This window comes from Triturus cristatus, chromosome 8 (genome assembly GCF_964204655.1).
Source record: "Triturus cristatus chromosome 8, aTriCri1.1, whole genome shotgun sequence".
NCBI lineage: Eukaryota > Metazoa > Chordata > Amphibia > Caudata > Salamandridae > Triturus > Triturus cristatus.
The window spans coordinates 1677382236-1677407232 of NC_140591.1; the positions used below are offsets into that span (position 1 = coordinate 1677382236).

The 24997-nt window shown below is 45.5% G+C and overlaps 1 protein-coding gene across 1 annotated transcript; it reads right to left on the reverse strand.

The window, feature by feature from the left end:
- Positions 1-617: 617 nt before the first annotated feature.
- LOC146808572 (pepsin A-like) lies at positions 618-23201 on the reverse strand. Its single transcript, XM_085623596.1, has 9 exons — positions 23048-23201; positions 16925-17081; positions 15755-15872; positions 11362-11480; positions 11058-11254; positions 9499-9615; positions 6404-6548; positions 5013-5111; positions 618-876 (listed from the first exon to the last, which is right to left on the reverse strand). The coding sequence occupies exons 1-9, from the start codon at positions 23098-23100 to the stop codon at positions 748-750; spliced, it is 1134 nt and encodes a 377-aa protein (XP_085479722.1). The 5' UTR covers positions 23101-23201; the 3' UTR covers positions 618-747.
- Between the last annotated feature and the right edge of the window lie 1796 nt (positions 23202-24997).

Sequence of the window (24997 nt, forward strand, 5' to 3'; positions counted from 1 at the left end):
GAAGTTGTTGGAGTTAAATCCAACACCTTCTACCCACTGCTGCACACCTTTTGCGTTGTATCAGCATGCGATGTAATGGCATGCGTTGTAACGGTTGCATTGTAAAGACTGTTTCCCGAGAAAAACACAATAGCAAGAAGGAGGAACAGAAAGGCAGAAAGGTGTTATTCAGGCAGAAAACGGGTATGAAAAAGAACCTGCAAGAGTGAGATAAAGCGGAAGGGAGTGTCTGGGGGTGAATTAAAAATGCACGAGCTAGAATCAAAACTTTGGACCCTTGGTATTCGGCAGCCGACCTTTGAGCAAACTGTAAGCCCCAGCACCTACTCTTTCACAAGCTAAGCACTGGGCTGCTGTGGCAACATCTGCAAATGCTGCTTTTGGTTCCCAAGCTGGTCCTAAATACAGCCCTCTTTAGGGTGTGCAATCTGAGAGCCGTGTGTGGTGCTGCCCTTCCTTTCACATAATTACATGAAATTGAATAATTACTGCTCCCTTCACTGAAAATTAATTCCATTCATTCTGATAATTGATTGTTGCTCCAACTGCTTGCTTTTTTTTTACTCATTATACAAAATGGGATCTGCTTTGTGCTGTTTAACAACAGAAGAAACGTGTTTGTGTGCTTCAATGTGGAGTTTTATTGGTATCGGTTCATGTATGTACACACTAATAAAGCTGTAACAGTCATGAGAATCATGGTCGACATGTGGCGATCTTTTTTTGAAGGCATCAAACGCTCCTTCTTCAGGCGACGCTGGCGAGGCCAACCTGGTTTCCGGATCTGTCGAAGACGACGTAGTACTCCCTGATGAAGACGTCTCCCAGGATCCAGAGGTCGACAGGGGTCTGCTGGAAGTTGATGTTACAGTAGTTCTAAGAGAAGAAAAGAAGAGGACATTAGGTCAATTCTTGTGCATTAACCTTGGACACACTGACTCTATTTGATGATGTTCTGCAGCTCTGTCTCCTAGCGCTCACTAAAAGTTCCCTCAGACAGCTTCTTCCTGTCTCTCTTTCTGGGTGGCTTTCCTCATAGAAGTCAGTTCTAGTGACAAATCACAGCTATGCTATTTTTTTACTTCATCACATATGGTGAGTTTCTCCCCTCCCTGGTCTTGTGACCAGAGTGTGCTGTCCTCGGTTGTGCTCGCTTTGCTGCTGCAGAGGATCTCATGCTCAGCCGCCTCTCAGCAGCTTCACACTTAGACAACTACAGTGTCTGTTGGCTTCAGAATTCATGCAAAATTTAAACTGCATAGCTAGGATCCCCTGGGCCTCAGTTCCCACTGCTGACGCGGCAACACATTTGTACACATTTAATGCAGAGGGAATGTGGGTTTCAGCTCCATCTCTGATGTTAAACTTTGGATGAGCTTTCTGAGTGTGTTCTTGGGCTCCCAGGGGACATATCTATGGCCAAGGTATGCTGTGCTGTGCAGCAAGTGACCTTCCTGTGCTGCACTGTGTTACAAGGAAAGGGCAGGAATGCACAGTATTTATTTCAATACGGCGCGTTCCTGCCTTTTCCCCTGTGCTGGCACCCTTTTGGCTACCTTGGGGCAATGCAGGCACCCTTGCGCCATGGTACACGGATACCTGCATTGTAAGAAGGACTGTTTTTGTGCAGTAAATGGCATCTTCCTGCACAAAGCAATCCCCTGTGGACTTTCCCTCTTTATGCAGAATACCGCACGAACAGAAAGAGGAAGAAACCAGGAGAAATAAAGATATTTCTCCTGTTTATGCCTCACCTAGGGAGACGTAGGTTTTTGGAGTATTTCCAGGTCAACCAGTTATGTTAAATCTGGGAATGCATCAAAATACCCATGCAACACCCATGGAAACGCCTCCCTGGTGCAGAGTAAGGCAACGCAGCAATTTGAGAGTTGCATTACTCAAGATTTATTGAGCCACTCAGGAAACACCTCCCTAGCGCAGAGGAAGGCAACGCAGCGATTTGCAAGTTGCATTGCTTGAGATTTATTGAGTCACTCAGGAAACACCTCCCTGGCGTAGAGTAAGGCAATGCAGAGATTTGCGAGTTGCATTACTCGAGATTTATGGAGCCACTCAGGAAACGCCTCCCTGGCGCAGAGTACAGCAATGCAGCGATTTGCGAGTTGCATTACTCTAGATTTATGGAGCCACTCAGTAAACGCCGCCCTGGTGCAGAGTACGGCAATGCAGTGATTTGCGAGTTGCATTACTCTAGATTTATGGAGCCACTCGGGAAACGCCTTCCTGGCGCAGAGTTCGTCAATGTAGTGATTTGCGAGTTCCATTACTCTAGATTTATGAAGCCACTCAGGGCCATGCAAGGTGGCCTTGCATGGCTTCATAAATCCCATTTAAGTTGTGCGCGTTTTTGTTTCAACAGGCGATGCAAAGGGGGCGATAAATAGGCTGCCTAGCTCTTTCTGCTTGGCCTCAAATGTATCCTACTCCTGCAGCAGTAGTGCAGTGCACGGTGTCTTGCCTTACACCTCTTGCAACATTCTAATGACCTACCTACACTCCATGGGTCCTGCTGGAACAGACAGGTTTGTTGTCCTCTCCTTGTCTACCTTGACCCACTCTCTCTCTCCACTGACACTCATTTTACCATTTAGATGCACCGCCTTTGGACTTTGTACCCCTGGTGTATGTAAATGACCAATCAATCTCTGGCTTGGGTGCTGCTAGCATGATTTACTATATATGGTGGTCATCATTACGCTGTCATTCGAATCGTATAAGTGACCACAACTTTTAGCAGTAGAATTAAAGATAGGCGTTAACTTAGCCGATGAGGCAACCCCAGTTAAGGATGTGGCAGCCGTGAGAGTTGTTCTTGTTGGAATTAAATGGTCAGGAGTAGATCCCACTGAGGTTTTTACTACACTAATCAGACAGAATTTAATTGACTTTTTGATATGCTTAGATGATGTATCTAGTACCCCAAAGATTTGATAGTCTTTTGATTCGACTGGTGTCGCAACAAAAAAATTGTTGACCATAAAAAAAGGAGCAGTAAATATATAGGATTGCGCGGGCTCCACTGATGATCTAAGCAAACCTACAATAAGTTAAAAGAAGCCCCTTATTTAGATGTGTGGGAGAAGCAACACAATATTGTAGATAAGCAGCCCCTAAAAGCAAGAAAACTGGAAATTAAGAAGGACACTTGGTAGAAGTTAGTAAGAGCTGGTGAGGCCAATGATAACGTTATTTTTTGAAAAATTATCAATTCTCCATTCTTTGGGGAAACTCCAGTCCCTTCTATTGACTGTTCAGTTTCAAGATATGAGCGGGTGAAGCATTATAGCTCCATTTTGTCCCCACTCAAGGACAGAAGTGAGAGTTTAGTGAGACCCAATCCTGTGCACTGACCCAGATCCTCTTGAATTTGCACACATTGGGGCATATTATCAAGGCCAACATCGCCGCTTTAACGGGCGTTTTCAGCCGAAAAGCGGCGATTGAATTACCTCAGTATTAGCAAGGACACGCTAATAGGCATCAGCGCGTGTTTCCTTGTGTCAGCCGCAGTTTCACTAACGCCTCGCATCGCATATCTAATGAGATGCAAAGAAGGCGTGCCCTCAGAAAACACCAGTGAAAAAGTCGCTTACCGCGCATCGCGGTATTTACAAGCCTGACGCTGACACCCATAGCGATATAAAAAGTTGTGGTTATCGCCGTAAGCTAACGTCTGCTAAATTTCAGACTTAGCTATATGTATAAAGGGAGGTGGATTGTCAGGCTATGACCACCATGGCGTATCAACAATGAATTGCCTATCGCTGCAGCGTTATCGCTGGATTTCCAGTGATAATCCCACATTTCGCCGCTATTGCTGCATTATTTATAGCCTTGGAGATAAGCGTTGATAATAACGCGATATCGCGGCGATGAAATGCAGCGATATCCGGCGATATTTAAAACAGCGCCAAGCGCGCTTTGCGATAATTATCGCAGCTCCTTGTTAATATGCCGCATTGTTTTTGCCTTAAATAGACGCTATTTGGGGAAGGTACCGGGTCCAGACGATGCACCAATGTATATGTATACGAACGGCATAGAGTGTCAGTTTTAACCAATGGTCGCAATCAGTAATTGTGATGGTTTTTAATAAAGGTAGCAGAGCAGACCCAAGATGCTACTGACCAATGTCCCTGTTGGATTCCTCTGTGAAAATACTGGGGAGGATATTAAATGAAAAAATAGAGTTGTGGGCAGGATAAAATCTGATCCTCTGTCATACACAATTTAGGTTTAGAAAATGGCTGGGCATGGTGGAGCAGTGCCTCAACCTAAATTTACGGATTGCCAAATATACTAGGGCTATGAAAGGTTGTATGGACCCTAGCGGTGCATTTGACTGCGTAAATCACACAAAATTGTGGCAAATGATGACATCACTAGGAGCTGCAGAATCGACTGCAATTCTCCTAAGTCAAATGTGTGCTGGGGTGCGCTGCGGGGCTGATGGAGCGTACAGCTCTTTTCATGATCAGGAGAGGTGTCAGACACGGGTGCGCCTTTGCTCCTTTTTTATTCATGTTATATATATCAATGGACTAGAAACATTCTCTGTGGCTACTTGCTGTGATCCATCAAGGATAGCTGCGCGCCTCATTCCCGCCCTACTGTAACCAGACGGTGCAGTGCTAATGGCCAGAATGGCCTACAGAAATTGTTAGATTGTTTTATTCTTTTTATGGGTCACTTAGATATGTAGGCTAATTTAAGTAAGTCTTATATGACAAGGAGAAATGTCTTTATGTCTCCTTGTTTTTCACATTAGAAGAGGAAAAAGACTTTCAGGATTGTTTTTCTGCAGGAAGGCGCCCCCTCATGAACATAAACAGTCCTGCATGCAGCGCAGGCAGCCTTGCGGCATGGTGCAAGGGGAGAGCCACCCTTGTCCGGACTATCAAAGTGCCAGTCACTCATATTTGAGAAATAACAAGGTGGCAGTCACTCACGTTTGAGGATAGCAAGCTGCCACGGCTAGATACTTCTCTTACCTGGTTGATGTAGGCGCTGGCTGGCACTGGGTAACCAACCCCGTTGATATTGAAGACGATGTCAGGCAGGGAGCCGATGGAGTTACAGTTCACCACATACTAAGAAACAAAAGAAATGAGAAAGGAAGAGTTAGGATGATGCGGCAGAAAGGGTGGGACAATCCCCATTCTCCCCAGGTGAAGAATAGGACTGTTGTACTAGAAACAGCATCGAACAAGCAGAAGGAAATGTAAGTATAGGTAAAAAGGGTGTCTCCATCAGGAGAGTCAGGGCTCCCTCGTACAGAGCAGGCGGGTGTTCATCACTTCATACATTTAAAGGAAAACTTAGCATTGTTATATTCAATATCCTGTAGAAGTATTCCGAGTGTCACAGCAGGAGCTGGGAATGAGGAGAGGTGGACAATAAAAAAATGTGGAATAACTGTAATCAGGGTGTGTTTTCAAATCGCTTCTGCAGAGAAACACTCTTTGCAGGTAAACCAGAGCACAGGTGGATGTCAAGCAGCTCTTTGGGTCTGTGCAGTGTGTGGTTCTTCTACATCAGCAGAACTTGGACCAATGAGAACCACAAGAATAACAGGTGCAGAGCAAAGAACCTAAAATGCCCACAAACCTTGCAGTTTTTATTTAATGGGCTGGGCTGTCCATTCAACTTCTCCCCCCTTGTTTTCCATCCATGGTAGGTGGAAGCAAATTAGCATCATTTTGCAGATTTGTGCCACAATCTGCTTCCGCTTACCATGCTGTAAAAACGAATGAACAAATTTACCCAGCCCTAGGCATGACGAGCCATCATCATATCTTCCTAAAGAACATTTTGTGAGTTTTGAAATGCTAGAACTCTGTTAGACTGTTGAATGCCATACAATATCAGAACCCAAGAAAAATAGTCATGCAACACAATCAACACCACACACCACTAGTACGCATACCAACACAGAACCAGAAAACATTGGGACATACATCCCCAGAAACAAAACATCCCTCATCTACACACACTTGTGAAGGTTGGTGGTAAATCACTGGACCATTCCACTCACAGGAATTTCTTGGTAGAAATCTCATAAGTAGAAGTAAGACATCCTGGGAAAGAAGAGTTCTTGGGTGTCAAGAATTCTGACGCGCCTATAAAAACCTTGACAAGTGGTGCACTCAATCCACAATCACCTGTAGAGACATTGCACGTTGAAGACAAGACATCATGGCATAATTAGGGGTATAGACGGAGATTCCTGTGATAAGGGCTGACTGACAAACAAACTATTCGCCCATGAAGGCCCCATCTTCTTGGGCAACTCATAGGTAGGTTATCAACAGCCACACAACAACAAGTTGCCATTGCAATCGGTGGATGTTGAGTGATATAATAACCTTGTAACAACACTTACCTCTCCATTAGAATCCTGGTAAGCCCCAATAGCGCTCTGGATGTTGGAAATACCAGTCGATGATCCAGCAATCAAAGAAGTTCCTGTGTCGACGATGGCTTGGCATCCTCCATTGCAGGCAATAACATTTCCATTCATGGTGACACTGAAAGAGGAGGCAAAACAACAAATATTAGCCCATATACATCATATCAGGTTCTAACACAGATTTAAATGTGGTGGGTACACTATTAATTTCCGTGTATCATCATGTGAGTTATATATGTGATTCTTGATGTTATTGGAAGGAGTTGCCACTCAAAGGTATAGGTCCGCGGTAAATCATGAGAATAGGATGTCACAGTCATTCTCTAATACATTTTGTAGAACCTTTACTAGAGGCTAGATATTGACAGCTGGAAGAACCAAAGTTTGTGTCTTGAAAAATGTGTTCCTTGCTGAATTCTTCATGCTGTTCAGTCTGCCACGGTAGCCTCATATCATTGAAGCTACAGTAGTGGCATCAGATATCTAAACCTGCCTAGGTATTACTCTTCTTACAAGTCTGAAGAGGTAGCCTCAGGTGTCTGCATTCACTGAGGTCCACCTCTCCTCTTCAGCCTCCAGTGGTAGGCTCAGATTTCTGCATCCACTGGTGTCTTCTTCAACCTCCAGTGGTAGGCTCATATCTCTGTATCCACTGGTGTCTTCCTCTCCTGTTCAGCTTCCAGTGGTAGCCTCAGATCTCGGCATCCACTGGTGTCTTCCTCTCCTCTTCAGCCTCCAGTGGTAGGCTCAGATTTCTGCATCCACTGGTGTCTTCTTCAACCTCCAGTGGTAGGCTCATATCTCTGTATCCACTGGTGTCTTCTTCAACCTCCAGTGGTAGGCTCATATCTCTGTATCCACTGGTGTCTTCCTCTCCTCTTCAGCCTCCAGTGGTAGGCTCAGATTTCTGCATCCACTGGTGTCTTCTTCAACCTCCAGTGGTAGGCTCATATCTCTGTATCCACTGGTGTCTTCCTCTCCTGTTCAGCTTCCAGTGGTAGCCTCAGATCTCGGCATCCACTGGTGTCTTCCTCTCCTCTTCAGCCTCCAGTGGTTGCCTCAGATCTCTGTATTCACTGGTGTCTTCCTCTCCTCTTCAGCCTCCAGTGGTAAGCTCAGACCTCTGCATCCACTGGTGTCTTTCTCTCCTCTTCAGCTTCCAGTGGTAGCCTCAGATCTCTGCATCCACTGGTGTCTTCCTCTCCTCTTCAGCCTCCAGTGGTCGGCTCAGATCTCTGCTAGCCTCAGTTTCTTTATTCTTTTCATATGTCCTTCCTTTCATTCTCTCTTCCAGCCCTCCTTCTATCTCTCTGACTCTTTCTCTCTATTTTTTCATCATTTCTCCAACTGGAGCGCCTTTACTATGGCTCGCTTCACACCCGCGACCTCTGTCATGGTTTTCTCCTACTCTTTTTTTAAGAACCTTTGTCTGCAGAGCTGCAGACAGAACAGGCTCATGGATTCTTATGAATGCCAGCACCGCCCCTGCTTAAGCTGTAGAAGTGGGAGTTCACCACCCCTGCTTAAACTGTAGAAGTGGGAGTTCACCACCCCTGCTTAAACTGTAGAAGTGGGAGTTCACCACCCCTGCTTAAGCTGTAGAAGTGGGAGTTCACCACCCCTGCTTAAACTGTAGAAGTGGGAGTTCACCACCCCTGCTTAAGCTGTAGAAGTGGGAGTTCACCACCCCTGCTTAAACTGTAGAAGTGGGAGTTCACCACCCCTGCTTAAACTGTAGGGGTGGGAGTTCACCACCCCTCACTGTGTTTTGAAAGCATCTTATAACAGAGCTGACGGGTCAGGAAGGGTGAGTTTCATCTAATGAACCTGGGTAACTGAGATTTCCTGTATGTTACTTTCTGAGACAGTGACTTGACCTCAAAAGTAATGTTTGAATAATTTGACATTCTTAACAAGTGAAAAACAGGCAAAAGGACAGAAATCAAATGCTGACTCAAGTCTGCACTGGAACGTACCCTGCAGACAGTTTTCTAAGTTAAAATATGCCCTCATTGGGTCACTTTTCAGAGGGTGGATTCACACATCAGAGGGTAGAATATCACACATCAGAGGGCGAAATCACACATCAGAGGTGGAATCACACATCAGAGGCTGAGGGTGGCATCACACATCAGAGGGTGGTTTCACGCATCAGAGGGTGGTGGATTCACACATCAGAGGTCGAATCACACATCAGAGAGTGGAACATCACACATCAGAGGGCGGAATCACACATCAGAGGTGGAATCACAAATAAGAGGCTGATGGTGGCATCACACATCGGAGGGTGGTGGAGTCACACATCAGAGGGTGGTGGATTCACATATCAGAGGGTGGAATCACACATCAGAGTGTGGAATATCACACATCTGAGGGTGGAATCACACATCAGAGGGTGGATTCACACATCAGAGGGTGGAATCCCACATCAGAGGGTGGAATCACACATCAGAGGGTGGAATCCCACATCAGAGGGCGAAATCACACATCAGAGGTGGAATCACACATCAGAGGCTGAGGGCGGCATCACACATCAGAGGGTGGTGTCACGCATCAGAGGGTGGTGGATTCATGCATCAGAGGGCGGAATCACACATCAGAGGTCGAATAACACATCAGAGAGTGGAACATCACACATCAGAGGGCGGAATCACACATCAGAGTTGGAATCACAAATAAGAGGCTGATGGTGGCATCACACATCGGAGGGTGGTGGAGTCACACATCAGAGGGTGGTGGATCCACATATCAGAGGATGGAATCACACATCAGAGTGTGTAATATCACACATCTGAGGGTGGAATCACACATCAGAGGGTGGATTCACACATCAGAGAGTGGCATCCCACATCAGCGGTTGGATTCACACATGAGAGGGTGGAACCACACCTCAGAAGGTGACATCAGAGGGTGGAATCACACATCAGAGTTTGGCATCACACATCCGTGCATCACTAGGATCATTGTAATCCGAGCATTGATGATGCCACCGCGTCTTGCAGTGCTGAGCTCACACCTCTGCTGCTCTGACATATCTCTCTGAGTGCCAGGTCCACAGAAACCTTTACCTGTCCACCGTGATCTGCCAGTATCCTTCAGAAGAGAGCGGGATCCAGTTCATGGCTCCAGAGTAGTACTGAGTCTCATATCCTCCAAAAATCACCACACTCCCGCTGGCTCCGTTCCTGTGGAGACGAAGAACAAAGGGATCTCAGCCATTGGCTGCGAGTGCGCGGTTGAAAATGGCCGCCGTGGGACGGCGACTCAGACATGGAACCTTCTGAAGATACACAGGGCCACATTTGTACAAATGTACTGAACACTTTTGTGATTTGGTAATCGGTTACTGAATCGCTAAATCGGTTTGGAATAGCACCACAAATTGCAATTTGAAAAGGGCATGTTTAGGGAGTTCCTTCTAAATTCAGATCCGCAGTGCTATGTATCAATAGTTTGTGACTGCAATTTCACTCAAACAATTGATAGGCCATCAACTCCTCGAAGGAGGTGGTAACCCATTAGCAAAGAGGAAGGGCAGACCCCTTCCTTTTTTGAATGACAAAAAAAAGTTTGTTCATGACTGGGCAGTAAGTAGCCCAGACGCCTACTGCCATCTAATAAATAAACTTTTCAAAAAATTACATTTTTCTAAATAAAGACCCTGTGGGCCTCATTTATGAGAAGTGACGCATCGCTGCGTGAAAGCAGCGATGCGTCACTTCTCAGATCACCCTCCATGCGACATGATGGATGCATCATATTTACTGTATGACGCATCATGTCGCAAGGAGTCACAGATACGTCAGTATTTCTGACGTATCTGTAGGCGCAAAAGTGACGCATTGCTGGAGTGTGTCACAAAAGTGACGCAACTTCGGCAATGTGTCTTTTCACATGGGGCAAGCCCCATGTGAAAGGGCCTGCGTCAGTCTTACGCCTGCTGTGAGGCAGGTGTAAGATATTGACGCATTTGCACCCTAGAAGTGGCGCAGTGAAATCTCGTAGATTTCACTGCGTCACTTCTACGAGGCTCACTTACATAGGAACGCCCACCCTGCATACATTATACCTGACGCAGGTATAATGTAGTACAGGGGTTTACAAAGTGACGCAACTACCTAAATGCGTCACTTTGTAAATATGGTGAAACAAGGCTCATTTTTACGCCAGTGGTGCGTCACAAAAAGTGAAGCACCGGCCGCACAAAAGTGATGCAATAGCTCATCAATAAGCACCTCTGTCTTTAACGAAAACGAGCTGCATTAAAAAGTACTTTAAATGCGATCACAGATATGCTGGTTTGATGACCTCAGCAGGCCACCATCCAAGTAATGTATCCATCTAATCAGACTGATTTGCAATTTGTGAACTATCTCATGAATATTAATGAAACAGATAGATTTGCGACCTACTCTGAAGGGTTATTTTGCAAATTTACCTTTTTGAAAACTCTGAGTTGATTCGCTAAAGTTCGGTGCACAATTTGCGATCGCTTTTTTGCAAATTAAATATTAGTACATCTGGCCCATCAACTGTTAAGTATTTCTCTCTTTTTGAATTATAACTAGTTTATAGGTAATTCAATCTGACATACTCCCCAGATCAGGCCACATGACCTGTGACTTACGCGCTAAGGTATACCGAGAAGAGGTCCTGTGCCAGCAGACCCTGGCTCCACATGTTGTCAAAGACAGGGGTGGCTGAATCCGATGCAATGCTTGGGTAGGCCACTCCCAGGATCCCATCGAACGGCATTGAGGAGAAGAAGTCGGCTTCAGTGTAGGCCAAACCAAAGACCTGGTTAGTGACCGTGAGGCCTCCAACCTAGGGGTACACAGAAGGCAGCATTCAGCACCCCTAATCAACCATATATGTGTGTGACATCAGAGGTGGGCACCAGAAAGGACGCGTGGGACCTCAGATTCTCCTACCTGGACAGTGTCGTATCCTAGGACTCCAGTCATGCTTCCGGTGCCATATCCGATGGACAGGCTGGTGCTGGTCCCTTGGAAGGTGGAGGAACTGGAGGGGTTAAACTCGTTGTGATTGGCTGTGGAAATAAAATATAGTTACCATAAAATCCTCTGCTAGGTCAGGACTGTCTGGCTTCTTTGCTGGTTTAGTGCCAGCTCTGTACCATGTACTGCCAAGAGAGTCTGTTCTTTTGGAATTTCTCAGTTTATTGTATCAACTTTCACCATAGTATGTACAATGTAGAACAGGCTTTCAATCTAGTGCTCAGTTGTGGCCTTTCAAGGAGTCCTTTGGTGACTTTCCTATATCATTTTGAAAGGGTCTTTATTTCTCATCCAATCAAAGCCGTCCTTAAATGGCTGGGCTTAAACTGATGTCATGCAGATAGCAAGGCCGGTCAACAGATGTCAATAATATAACAATATTTGCCCTGATGTGTACTTTAAAGTACACCATTAAAGCTGTCATCTACTAATCAGAGCCTTGTAGCAAAGGGAGATCCCAGTAGTGCGTAGAAGATCCACAAATCTTGTAGCAATGGAAGACCTACTACTGATAACTTCTGGTGACAGATCAGAGGCAGGAGAAGGCTACCTTCTCATCCAGGGTTCAAGGACCAAGAAGAAAAGAAAAGTCAACCTTGTCACCCAACCAGAGATGGCTCCACACACACACAGACCTCAGAACCAGGAAGGAGAAGAGCCCCAGCCTCCAAAAGGACCAGTTCCAACTGTCTTATTGTGTTAATTCATATGTATTTAATATTTAGCTATTTATGATTTAATTTGGCCATGATCAGGAGACATGGTCTAGGGTAATGGACACTATAAGTAATTATCCATCAGTACCACAAAATGGGCATGTCATTAGAGGCGCGTGTGAGTGGCTCTAGGGCTGGTGCCAGGAATAACCATAAAGACGTAGAAAGCTGTGATTCACGTGTGCTTCGCAAGGGAGCGCGTTACAAGCCACAGACAAGAGGTGGCCAACTTGTACACACAACAGCTCTAGCTTGATGATGGTGGACCAGCACCAGGATGGACTAAGGAGAAACACCTAAGAAAAAGGCAATGTATTGGAGAGGAGGGATGAAAGGCAGAAGCTTAAAACTGAGTCATCACAATTTTCAGAATTGGCAAAATGCTTCACAGAAATGCCAACCACAACAAACAGTGCTCAGACAGATAGCCAAAGACTTTCCACTTATGAGTCTCTTAAAGCACGAATCTTGCAATGTTTAGCAAACTTTTGTGACAATGGCTACATTTAAACAAAATTACATTAATTGAGACATTGTTGTCTCCAAGTGTCTCCCTCAATTAAAAATTATGCAAAATTGTGTAGTGTAATATTTCAAGAATTCTTGGAAATTTGCGTTAATTGAAATTGACGAATTTTGCAAATTTAGGGGCATATCTACAAGGCGGCGATAAAAAATTATCGCCGCTTTTGCGTCTGTTTTCGGGCGAAAAGCAGCGATAATTTTATCGCTATATCAGCAAGGTCATGCTATCGCGTGAAACCTTGCCTTAGCGCCTGAATTCCGAACGCCCATCTTTGCATCTCTAATGAGATGCAGAGTGGGCGTTCCTGACCTGACATGACTGGAGAAATGTCGCTAAGCGACATTTCTCCTATCATCAAGCCCCACGCTATGAAGCATAGCGGCAAGAAAAGTAGCCATAACCCCTGTTATCGCTGCTTTCCTTACACCTGCTTCAGGACTGACTTAGCCATGATATCCTATGGAAGGTGGATATCATGGCTAAGTTTGTGAGTCCCTATCAACAAGCTAACGCCGCATTTTGTGAGATTATCGCTGAGTTTCCAGCGATAATCTCACATTAGGCAGTTAGCGCTAGGATTTTTATCGCTTTTGAGATAAGCGCTGCTAATAGCACGCTATCTCAGCTATAAAAATCCACGTTAGCCGGCGATATTTATCCTGGCGCTAAGTGCGCTTAGCGATAATTATCGCCGGTTGTTGCTGATATGCCCCGTAGTTCTTTTGTAACAAGCTGTGCATGATTCATCTCACATTCTGCCAATAGGAAACTGACCTCAGCAGAGTAGATGTTATTTTAGTTTCTCATTTGGGTGTTGTACCAGAGATCAGACACTTAGGGCCTTTCATTTGATTGTTGCCTGATTATAATTACAATCAAGTTGCACTTTGGCACCTCAATACATTTATTACTGTCAAATATTGTGTTTTCTTATGTAGTCAGTAGTGAATTTTCTCAATGAGGAAAAGTGTGGAAAATCTATACTTTGCCCTTTCTGGAATACTAATGAGTGGTTGACATGTCAGTAATGGTAACAAGATCGTTGCTGGATGCAGAAATTATAAATTGTCTCTATATTTTTCTTTGTTCGAAGAAACAAAGAAGATGCAATGAACAGTAAATATTTAGTGAAAAAGCTGCATCTCTGACATGACAGGTCGTGGCGATAATTTTCAGCAAGATTTCCCTTGAAAAAATACTTTATGTAATAGTAGCTGTCGGTGGGCAGTGCGGGGCAATATTGTGCTTGAATGAGGGCAAAGCTTTACTCGGGCACATTATTCTTTGGCTTTGGGTGATGAGATTATGGGGCAAATTTACAAATAATTGTTGAGGTGCCGTGTTACGACAAATTTGACAAAGCCGCGCTTCGACATTTTTACAACACAGTGATGCGCTGTATTCACAAGAATACGATGCACCCCTGTGTTGCTAAAAAAGCTGCCTAGCACCTGCGCAGGCCTCCTGCTGCCATGCTGCAAGGGTGCCTGTGCTGCAGGGGCGATTGTTAGTGTGCAGGAAGGGACACCTTCCTGCACATAAACAATCAATAATTTCGATTTGCTCTTTCTATGCAGCACGCAACACACACTGAAATGGATAATTTCTCCTCGTACCACCATTCTAAGACCAGGTATTCCCCAGTGTTCGTTTTTGGCGCTGCCTCGGCCTTGTAAATCTGGGGCGGCATCGAAAAGCAATTAGTGTTGCGGTGGAATGTCCACTGCAACACCCATTGCACACCCCTTTGCCGGACTGCGGCGGAAAGGGGCATTTTTACAAGGTGGCGTTAAGCCATGTTACATGGCTCAGCACAACCTTGTAAATGTTGCAAATGCCGCAATGCCACCGGAGCATCATAAAAAGTGGCACCCTGGTGGTATTAAGGGCATGTAAATATTCCTCTATGTGTGGAAGAAAGTAAACTGATAACTATATTCAGTGGCAAGGTCAAGACTGTCTATAGGTGGACAAAGTTGAAGGGCAGTGTTGCGGGGATTCTGCACCTACACAGAACTATGCGCAGGAAAACAGGGCCTTAGTGTGTAGGGGTGTACCAACCTACCACATTACTACCCAAAATCCCCAAACCGACTAGCTATAGTGTCTCATTCATTCTTCTCCAAAAATGACAAAGCTGCAAATGATTAGACAACCCAGAACACAACACTCCCGACTCTCTCAGGAATCGCCGGAGCAAGACATATTCTTTCGCTCACTCGCTTGTACCTGTCCACAATAAGATTTGGCAGAGTCACTGTCAGAGTTAAAAATGTTTTTTTTAACTATTGTGCTCTACAATACAGTATACGAGCCACTACCAGTAGCAAAATGCATAAACTCAAAACAATTAGCATTGTTACAATTCCATAGATTACAAATTGGAAACTCGACTGAGAAGGCAGATCTAAATAAGAATGCATAGGGTTTTATTGGACTGAACTGTATTAGAACAGATCAGATAACCTTGGAATGGATTGTGTATGTTCAGAATAGACTAGCATGTGAGCAATTGGAATAGATTGGATTGAATTGATCTGGATTGGACTGGTTTGAACTGGAATGGATTGGACTACATTAGAGGGTATCGAATTGGATTGAATTGAACTGGATTGGACTGGTTTGAACTGGATTGGACCGGACTGCATTAGAGGGGATCGGATTGGATTGAATTGGAGTGGAGTGGATTGGTTCAGATCCGGTTGGGTCCGGTTAGGTCAGGTTGGATCGGATTGGATCTGATCAGATTGGTTTGATTCAGTTTGGATTGGATAAGATTGGACTGAACTGGATAATAATGCTTGGATTGGATCCGATTGGTTTGGAACAAAAGGGGCAGATTGGACTCAATTAGGATACAGAGTTTTAACCCATGATAAGAGGTAAATACCTGCATAATGATGATGATGTCTGTTCTAAGGGTTACACAAATACTAATGGAGAACATGAGGATATGAACAATGGTCAGGAGCGAAAAAAAGCATTAGAGGTCTTTGCATGATCTGCATGTCCTGGGTATTCATTCAGGTTTCTCCGTATGTCTTAACTATTCACAGATACTTACAGCAGGCGGAGCTGGTGCAGGAAGTAGATGGGACCCAGAGATTGGCCGATCCACTGTCAAAGATCACGTTGAAGCTCTGAGGTGGCGTCCCAATGGAGATAGTTCCGTAATAGGTTGTCTGCCAGAAAACGCAAAACATTTTTGAAATCCAGTTTCCTAGGATGTTAGTTTAAACTATTCTGTGTAATCTTGTGATGTGTCGACAGGTCAAAATTTCAATTACAGATAAGGAAATCTACAATATTTTAGTTAATAACTATTCCTAAAATTACATGCATTGAATGTCTGCATACAAAGCACCAGCTGCTGCATGATAAGAATGCAGAAAGTGTAAACGTAAATTGAGCTCTGTGGAGGGGAAGTAAGTGGGATAAAGATAGCACCAAAGCCAAGAGAGGTCTGCACACGGCGTTATTAGAGCCACTATGGTTCATGGTGCAGTGATGAAGCCACAGCAAGCAGAGTGGAGGCAGGATCTCCTTTGAGATGTAGGCTGTGCTTTGTGAACGAGGTGATGGCAAATAATTAGATGGGGCGGGTTTTGTAGAATTTGGGGCTCAGAGAGGGAACATAACCAGAAGTCAGAGCCTGCCAAAGTTTATCGACAGAAGGTTACTGATGGGTCTGAGATCTAGAAGTAACTATGCGGGATCAGGAGATCTTCTATACGCAGGAACCTTCCGCACAAAAGTAGGACCAACAGAAAAAACATGAGTGTCAAACTATGTTAATTTCAACATGGAAGATCATTGCCTGCTCCCAGATTTGCTCTTGAAATGCATGCCCCTCATTTTAAATGTTCTATAAGCTATATGGTAAATTGATTCAATATTTGGTCAAAAACTGAAAACATAATTTAGAGTTGTTTAAGAACATTTGATTTTGTGGATAAGAGCTAAATACAAAAACAGTTGTAACTTGTGGTATTTATTCACCATACAGTAAGATGGCAGGGGAAATCTAACCACTGAATTCTGGATCAGCATATCTTTTAAAAATTGAATGATTTTCCTCTATCACCAAACTCTAAATGAGACCCCGAGTTTCTATGAGAGGCTAAAGTTCACATACCACTGGCTTTAATAAATGTCTGAGTTACCCACACTTTCCTGCAACAACAGATTCTCTCAGCTATGAGTGTGGTCCGCCTGTGTGAATATAGACACTTACGTCCATGTAGTTCGTCATTGGTTCCGTGGCGACTTGAGCGGCAAAGATTGGCACATACTTGCTGGCCAGGTTCAGCTTGTGTGTCTTCAGAAAGTCCTTGAGCTTGCCCTGCTCTCTCAGGCGATCCCTGAGGGACTTCCCTTTCCACAGAGGTACCCTAGAGAGGAGGGGACAAGAGGAAGAGTGATGCACGGGAGCACGGAGCAACTCATTCTCTTGTATTGCAAGCAATGTTCACTATTGTTCTAAATGAAAACTCTCCAAGCAGAGCATTGGCATCCAGTCCCTTCCTGCTAGGACTGTTCACGCAGAGGAGGACGGTGGGGGGAAAAAACAGGACCACCCCATCGAGACTGCAGGGTTCGAGTTCGCAGTCTATGGCAGGAATAATAATAATAATAATTATAATATTAATAATATTTATGATAATGATGATAATACAACAATAATAATAGCAATACCAATGATAATAATAATAATAATACCAATAATGATAGTAATAATGATATTTATAATAATGATGATAATAATAGTAATACTAATAATACTGGTAATAATAATGATAAAAATAATAATAATACTGATGATTATAATAATTCTAACATTATTATCATTATCATTATTGGTAATACTATTAATATTAATAATACTAATATTGGTGATGCTAATAATTCAGATATTAACATTAATAATAACAGTAATAATAATGATGATTATAATAATTCTAATATTATTATCATTATTGGTAATAATAATAATAATAGTAATAATATTGGTGATGCTAATAATTAAGATATTAACATTAATAATAATAGTAATAATAACGATGATCATAATATTGGCGGTAAGGTGTCCCCTCCATATGTTTCTAGGACGTTGCATGTCTCTAAGGAGTTCCCTGTCCATAAGAAGAACAAGGCGTGAGGCCGGGTTCCATTATAAGGCCAAGGCACTCTGAGGTGACTCCAGTATCCTCTGAACATACGTGAGGGGATGTTTCATACATGGACATGCAAAGCCCCTCCCACAGATGCCTTAAGTCCTTGGTGATCCACTCATGCATCCCCCTCCCACAGACGCCTTAAGTCTTTGGTGATACACTCATGCCTCTCCCTCCCACAGACACCTTAATTCCTTGGTGATACACTCATGCCTCCCCCTCCCACAGACACCTTAAGTCCTTGGTGATACACTCATGCATCCCCGTCCCACAGACACCTTAAGTCCTCGGTGAGACACTCATGCATCCCCCTCCCACAGACGCTTTGAGTCCTTGGTGATACACTCATGCATCCCCCTCCCACAGACACCTTAAGTACTTGGTGATACACTCATGCATCCCCCTCCCACAGATGCCTTAAGTCCTTGGTGAGACACTCCTGCATCCCCCTCCCACAGACACCTTACGTCCTTGATGATACACTCATGCATCCCCCTCCCACAGACACCTTAAGTCCTCGGTGAGACACTCATGCATCCCCCTCCCACAGACGCCTTAAGTCCTTGGTGATACACTCATGCATCCCCCTCCCACAGACACCTTAAGTCCTCGGTGATACACTCATGCATCCCCCTCCCACAGACGCCTTAAGTCCTTGGTGATACACTCATGCATCCCCCTCCCACAGACGCCTTGAGTCCTTGGTGATACACTCATGCATCCCCCTCCCACAGACACCTTAAGTCCTTGGTGAGACACTCATGCATAGCCCCTCCCACAGACACCTTAAGTCCTTGGTGATACACTCATGCATCCCCCTCCCACAGACGCCCTAAGTCCTTGGTGAGACACTCATGCATCCCCCTCCCACAGACACCTTAAGTCCTTGGTGAGACACTCATGCATCCCCCTCCCACAGACGCCTTAAGTCCTTGGTGATACACTCATGCATCCCCCTCCCACAGACACCTTAAGTCCTCGGTGATACACTCATGCATCCCCCTCCCACAGACACCTTAAGTCCTTGGTGATACACTCATGCATCCCCCTCCCACAGATGGCTTAAGTCCTTGGTGAGACACTCATGCATAACCCCTCCCACAGACGCCCTAAGTCCTTGGTGAGACACTCATGCATAGCCCCTCCCACAGACACCTTAAGTCCTTGGTGATACACTCATGCATCCCCCTCCCACAGACGCCTTAAGTCCTTGGTGATACACTCATGCGTCCCCCTCCCACAGACGCCTTAAGTCCTTGGTGATACACTCATGCATAGCCCCTCCCACAGACGCCTTAAGTCCTTGGTGATACACTCATGCATCCCCCTCCCACAGACGCCTTGAGTCCTTGGTGATACACTCATGCATCCCCTTCCCACAGACGCCTTAAGTACTTGGTGATACAGTCATGCATAGCCCCTCCCACAGACGCCTTGAGTCCTTGGTGATACACTCATCCATCCCCCTCCCACAGACACCTTAAGTCCTCGGTGAGACACTCATGCATCCCCCTCCCAGAGACGCCTTAAGTCCTTGGTGAGACACTCATGCATCCCCCTCCCACAGACACCTTAAGTCCTTGGTGATACACTCATGCATCCCCCTCCCACAGACACCTTAAGTCCTTGGTGATACACTCATGCATCCCCCTCCCACAGACGCCTTAAGTCCTTTGTGATACACTCATGCATCCCCCTCCCACAGACGCCTTAAGTCCTTGGTGAGACACTCATGCATAGCCCTTCCCACAGACGCCTTAAGTCCTTGGTGATACACTCATGCATCCCCCTCCCACAGACACCTTAAGTCGTTGGTGATACACTCATGCATCCCCCTCCCACAGACACCTTAAGTCCTTGGTGATACACTCATGCATCCCCCTCCCACAGATGCCTTAAGTCCTTGGTGATACACTCATGCATCCCCCTCCCACAGACGCCTTAAGTCCTTGGTGATACACTCATGCATCCCCCTCCCACAGACACCTTAAGTCCTTGGTGATACACTCATGCATCTCCCTCCCACAGACACCTTAAGTCCTCGGTGATACACTCATGCATCCCCCTCCCACAGACAACTTAAGTCCTTGGTGATACACTCATGCATCCCCCTCCCACAGACACCTTAAGTCCTTGGTGAGACACTCATGCATAGCCCCTCCCACAGACACCTTAAGTCCTTGGTGATACACTCATGCATCCCCCTCCCACAGACGCCCTAAGTCCTTGGTGAGACACTCATGCATCCCCCTCCCACAGACACCTTAAGTCCTTGGTGAGACACTCATGCATCCCCCTCCCACAGACACCTTAAGTACTCGGTGATACACTCATGCATCCCCCTCCCACAGACACCTTAAGTACTCGGTGATACACTCATGCATTCCTCTCCCACAGATGCCTTAAGTCCTCGGTGATACACTCATGCATCCCCCTCCCACAGACACCTTAAGTCCTTGGTGATACACTCATGCATCTCCCTCCCACAGACACCTTAAGTCCTCGGTGATACACTCATGCATCCCCCTCCCACAGACAACTTAAGTCCTTGGTTATACACTCATGCATCCCCCTCCCACAGACGCCTTAAGTCCTTGGTGATACCTTCATGCATCCCCCTCCCACAGACGCCTTAACTCCTTGGTGAGACACTTATGCATAGCCCCTCCCACAGACGCCTTAAGTCCTTGGTGAGACACTCATGCATCCCCCTCCCACAGACGCCTTGAGTCCTCGGTGATCCACGTATGCATCCCCCTCCCACAGACGCCTTAAGTCCTTGGTGATACACTCTTTCACATGAAAGAGACTGCATGCTTCTGCACATGAAAATCTGTCTGGCAACAATAAACCCACCAAAAAGCAATTACTAATTTGTTGAAAAAAATATTAAAATCAGCCTAATTTGAGTCATATTAAAAGATACTTATGTCAGAATGAGTGGGAACATTCACAGAGAGACCGGCTGTCAATATATCAATTACTGCTCATTTATGGACGCCATGTCGGGGTCATCAAGGGTCAAAGCTGAGACCCCTGGTTGGCCCTTTTAAACCTAACAGAGCCTGACCAGCCCTGGGCTTCAGAGGAGACACAAGCAGAGCTTGGTGCCCTGGGCTTCAGAGGAGACATAAGCAGAGCCTGGTGCCCTGGGCTTCAGAGGAGACACAAGCAGAGCCTGAAACCAGAGCCTGTCCAGCCGTGGGCTTCAGAGGAGACACATGCAGAGCCTGGTGCCCTGGGCTTCAGAGGAGACACAAGCAGAGCCTGGTGAGCTGGTGAGCACTGTTTACGCTTGTGAGCTCCAGTTGGGACGTCTCCCTTTCAACAGTGTACCCCTCTGTAAAATGCACCCCAAAATAAAAGACAGGGCAAGATACATCTTTTTTAAACCTTGCTGCCTAGCGTCACTATTGTGAATGAAAACCAAGCATTAATAAAGCCAATAGGTCTGCTCTTGGCAAGCAATATCACATTATAAAAAACAAACACATAAAATTGTATTTAACAGCATTGCTCCTTCCTAGTAAGCAAGTGCACTTAGAACTGGTATAGAAACATTTTTAGTTTTAATCCACATCGAAGGGAAATATGATTCCTGTTGGAACCAGAAAAGGGTGCTGCTGGCTCTGATTTATGGTGACCTGAAGCTATAGGGCCATATTAATCAACACTTTACACCAGTGCAAAGTCACCAAAAGTAGCACAAACTGTCACAACGTGTCAATTTGGGTTTACTTGCCTTAAAGTATACAATATAGCGCTTTGTATTACTTTGCATCAAGGAGGCTTTCGCTGGATGGTACGGGGTGCTCCAATGCCACCTCTGATGGTTTTTGACGCAAAGCCCTTTCTACTGCGATTTGCAGACAGGGGTGTGCAGCAAAAGCCTCCCCTCTGTAGAGTACATAGAGGGCCCCCCATGATCTGGACCCAGTCAGGAACGCTCAGCCGTCGCTGTGCACAGTGCTGGAGGGGGCCTCCTAGAGTTCCATGCCCGCCGCTCTACGGGAGCTGCGGGGCTGTTGTTACGCCACTGAACAGGATCATCGCACATGACAGACAGGCACATCGGCATCTCCTATGGTGGCAGCCTCACATCCTGGCCGGCTGTTCTCTTTTAATGGTGCATTATGGTCCCTTCTCAGCAGGGCGTCTACACAGTTAATGGAGCTGTATCCACATGTCATAGCAGGACTTTTATATGTTTACTGAGACCATCTAAGCCATGGGTGGTCACAAACATTTTCACAGGGGCCGAAATGTTTGGACTGTGATGTGACCGAGGGTCGTACTGGTGGGCGTAGGGTAGGCAAAGCATACACAGCCAGAGGCTGCACCTCTTGCTGCACCAGTTTCATAAAGTGCAGCAAGGGTCTGCACCTCTTGGAGCACCAGTCTCATAAAGCGCAGCCAGGGTCTGCATCTCTTGATGCACCAGTCTCATAAAGTGCAGCACGGGTCTGCATCTCGTGATGCACCTGTCTCATAAAGTGCAGCTAGGGTCTGCACCTCTTCATGCACCAGTCTAATAAGGTGCAACTAGGGTCTGCATCTCTTGATGCACCAGTCTCATAAAGTGCAGTGCGGGTCTGCATCACTTGATGCACCAGTCTCATATACCTCTTGATGCACCAGGCTCATAAAGGGCAGCTAGGGTCTGCATCTCGTGATGCACCAGTCTCATAAAGTGCAGTCAGGGTCTGCATCTCTAGATGCACCAGTCTCATAAAGTGCAGCGCAGGTCTGCATCTCTTGATGGACCAGTCTCATAAGCTGCACCTCTTGAAGCTCCAGTCTTACAAGGTGCAGTTAGGGTCTGCACCTCTTGAAGCTCCAGCCTCACAAGGTGCAGTCAGGGTCTGCATCTATTGATGCACCACTCTCATAAAGTGCAGCGCGGGTCTGCATCTCTTGATGCACCAGTCTCATAAAAGGCAGCCAAGGGCTGCACCTCTTGATGCACCAGTCTCATAAAGTGCAGCCAGGGTCTGCATCTCTTGATGCACCAGTCTCATAAAGTGCAGCGCGGGTCTGCTTCTCTTGAGCACCAGTCTCATAAAGTGCAGCGCGGGTCTGCATCTCTTGATGCACCAGTCTCATAAAAGGCAGCCAAGGGCTGCACCTCTTGATGCACCAGTCTCATAAGAGCAGATACTGGAAGGGATTTAATCTAGACTTACTTGACCAGGCACTCGGAGAGCACCACCAGACCCAGAAGCAGCAGCCACCTCATGATTCTCGCTTCTGTCCAAAGTACGAGGAATAATTTAAGACTCCGGACTCCAGCTCTGAAGGACCGTATCCAGAGGGCCACTTATATACTGCACCGAATGCCCCTCAGACAACCTTCAAGGTGTGTGTGTGAGGTATCTCCTAATCGCAGCACTTTCCACAACACATAATTGTGTACTTTATCCAAGGTTAGCGCCAAAGATAAGATATAAATAATAAACAATATATGTTTCCATTCATGGCCACTTTTATCTTTCTCTGCATTCATTTACATATCTAAAGAATGATAGTGAAACATATGATGGTTTGTGAATGGAAATACATTGTGTGCTGTTACAAAGACACACACAGAGAGTCACCCTGCGCAAAGACTCTGCTGCACGCAAACACTGAGCCGTCCAATCTCCCTCCTTTAGTTAGAAACACACTGGGAGACCAGAGGAGCTGTGCCCAAGTACATGTATTCAATGTCCTCTCACACATATCATTCTGAAGTCAAGGTTGGGGAATGTCTGATGGTCCCACATATACCAGTCCTGCTATGAAGTGCGGAGACTGATCTATCAAGTGCATAGAAGCTCTGTTGAGTTGGGACCATAGTTTACCTTTAAAATAGCACAACCCTTTGAGGTTGGGCAGTTACTGTCATAGTAAGTGCATAACAGCCCTTCTGAGAAGTCCTAGCTTTGTATAGCTCAAAGTATCGAAGCCCTGCTGAGATATTCCCAGATGTCAAGTGCATCAGTCCTGCTAAAAGAGTAATCAGTGTCTAATTAAATATGTTATGGAAATGCTTAAAAAGTGAGACTTCGCCTATTGCTCTTTTTGCATAGAGTGTCCACCATTCCAGAATTAGCATCGTGTGCCGCAGCCTTCAGTGAGGTTTCAGCCTTAGACACTTACAAAAAGATCCGCTGGGTCAAGTATGTAGATAACCCTCGGACAAGCCTTGGTTTGAAACAACAGGTCATAGGCCACCCACCGACCTATACCAGGGACCACGTAAAGAAACTTTATAGGGCATGGGTTGATCAGAATACATTTGCACAATCCAAACAGGGTTCCTTAGCTGATACCTTTATGGACTCGAAACCCCACTGTTCCCAGCCGACAGGAAATTGTATATCCAGTTCAGGCATGGCAGCCTACCTATTAATGCCTTTACTAATTCTTGGATGAACAATAAAACTCGATCAAAGGGCTGTCCTTCTTGTGCTTGTCCAAACGAATGAACTGGCCATGTCCTTTCTGCCTGCCCAGTTTACGTGAAACCAAGGAGTCAATGGTTAGCTCCTGTGTGCAGACAAATAGGGACCTGAAACTCAGAGGAGGCCATGCGCATTTTAAAATCAGATGCCGGACCCCTGTTTGCCTGCGCAACAGCGAAGTTCTTCGGTCAATGGTGGGCGCTTCGAAGGAAGGCATTCTTGAAATCCTTCCCTGGTCCTGACAGATAAAATGGCAACCGTGATGACCCGGCAAGCGAGGAATAAATCTAAAATGTATGTTTTTAAATTGTATATATCTGTTTTATGTAAATATTTTATGTACAGTAATATTGTTACTGCTGGATCTCGTGTAAGGGCTTTAACAAGGGGTGAAAGGGGCGAGAATGCATTGTTTATTTCGTTGGGGTTCACAATCTGATGACTGTCTCATGTAATTGCTGCTAACGCACGAGCGCTTCATCCATGTGGCCCCATTCCCCTGCCCCATATGGCCGGCGACAACATCATTATGATATGTCATTTTATTATGTAGACTAGAGTACTTTCCATCATTCACTTGCACATTTTTCTCCTTGACTGTTTTATAATTAAAAACGTTTTAAGTCAATTTGTGTGGTTGTACCCTTTTATGGTTTTTTGTATCAACCGAAATAAAGTGAATTCGATGAT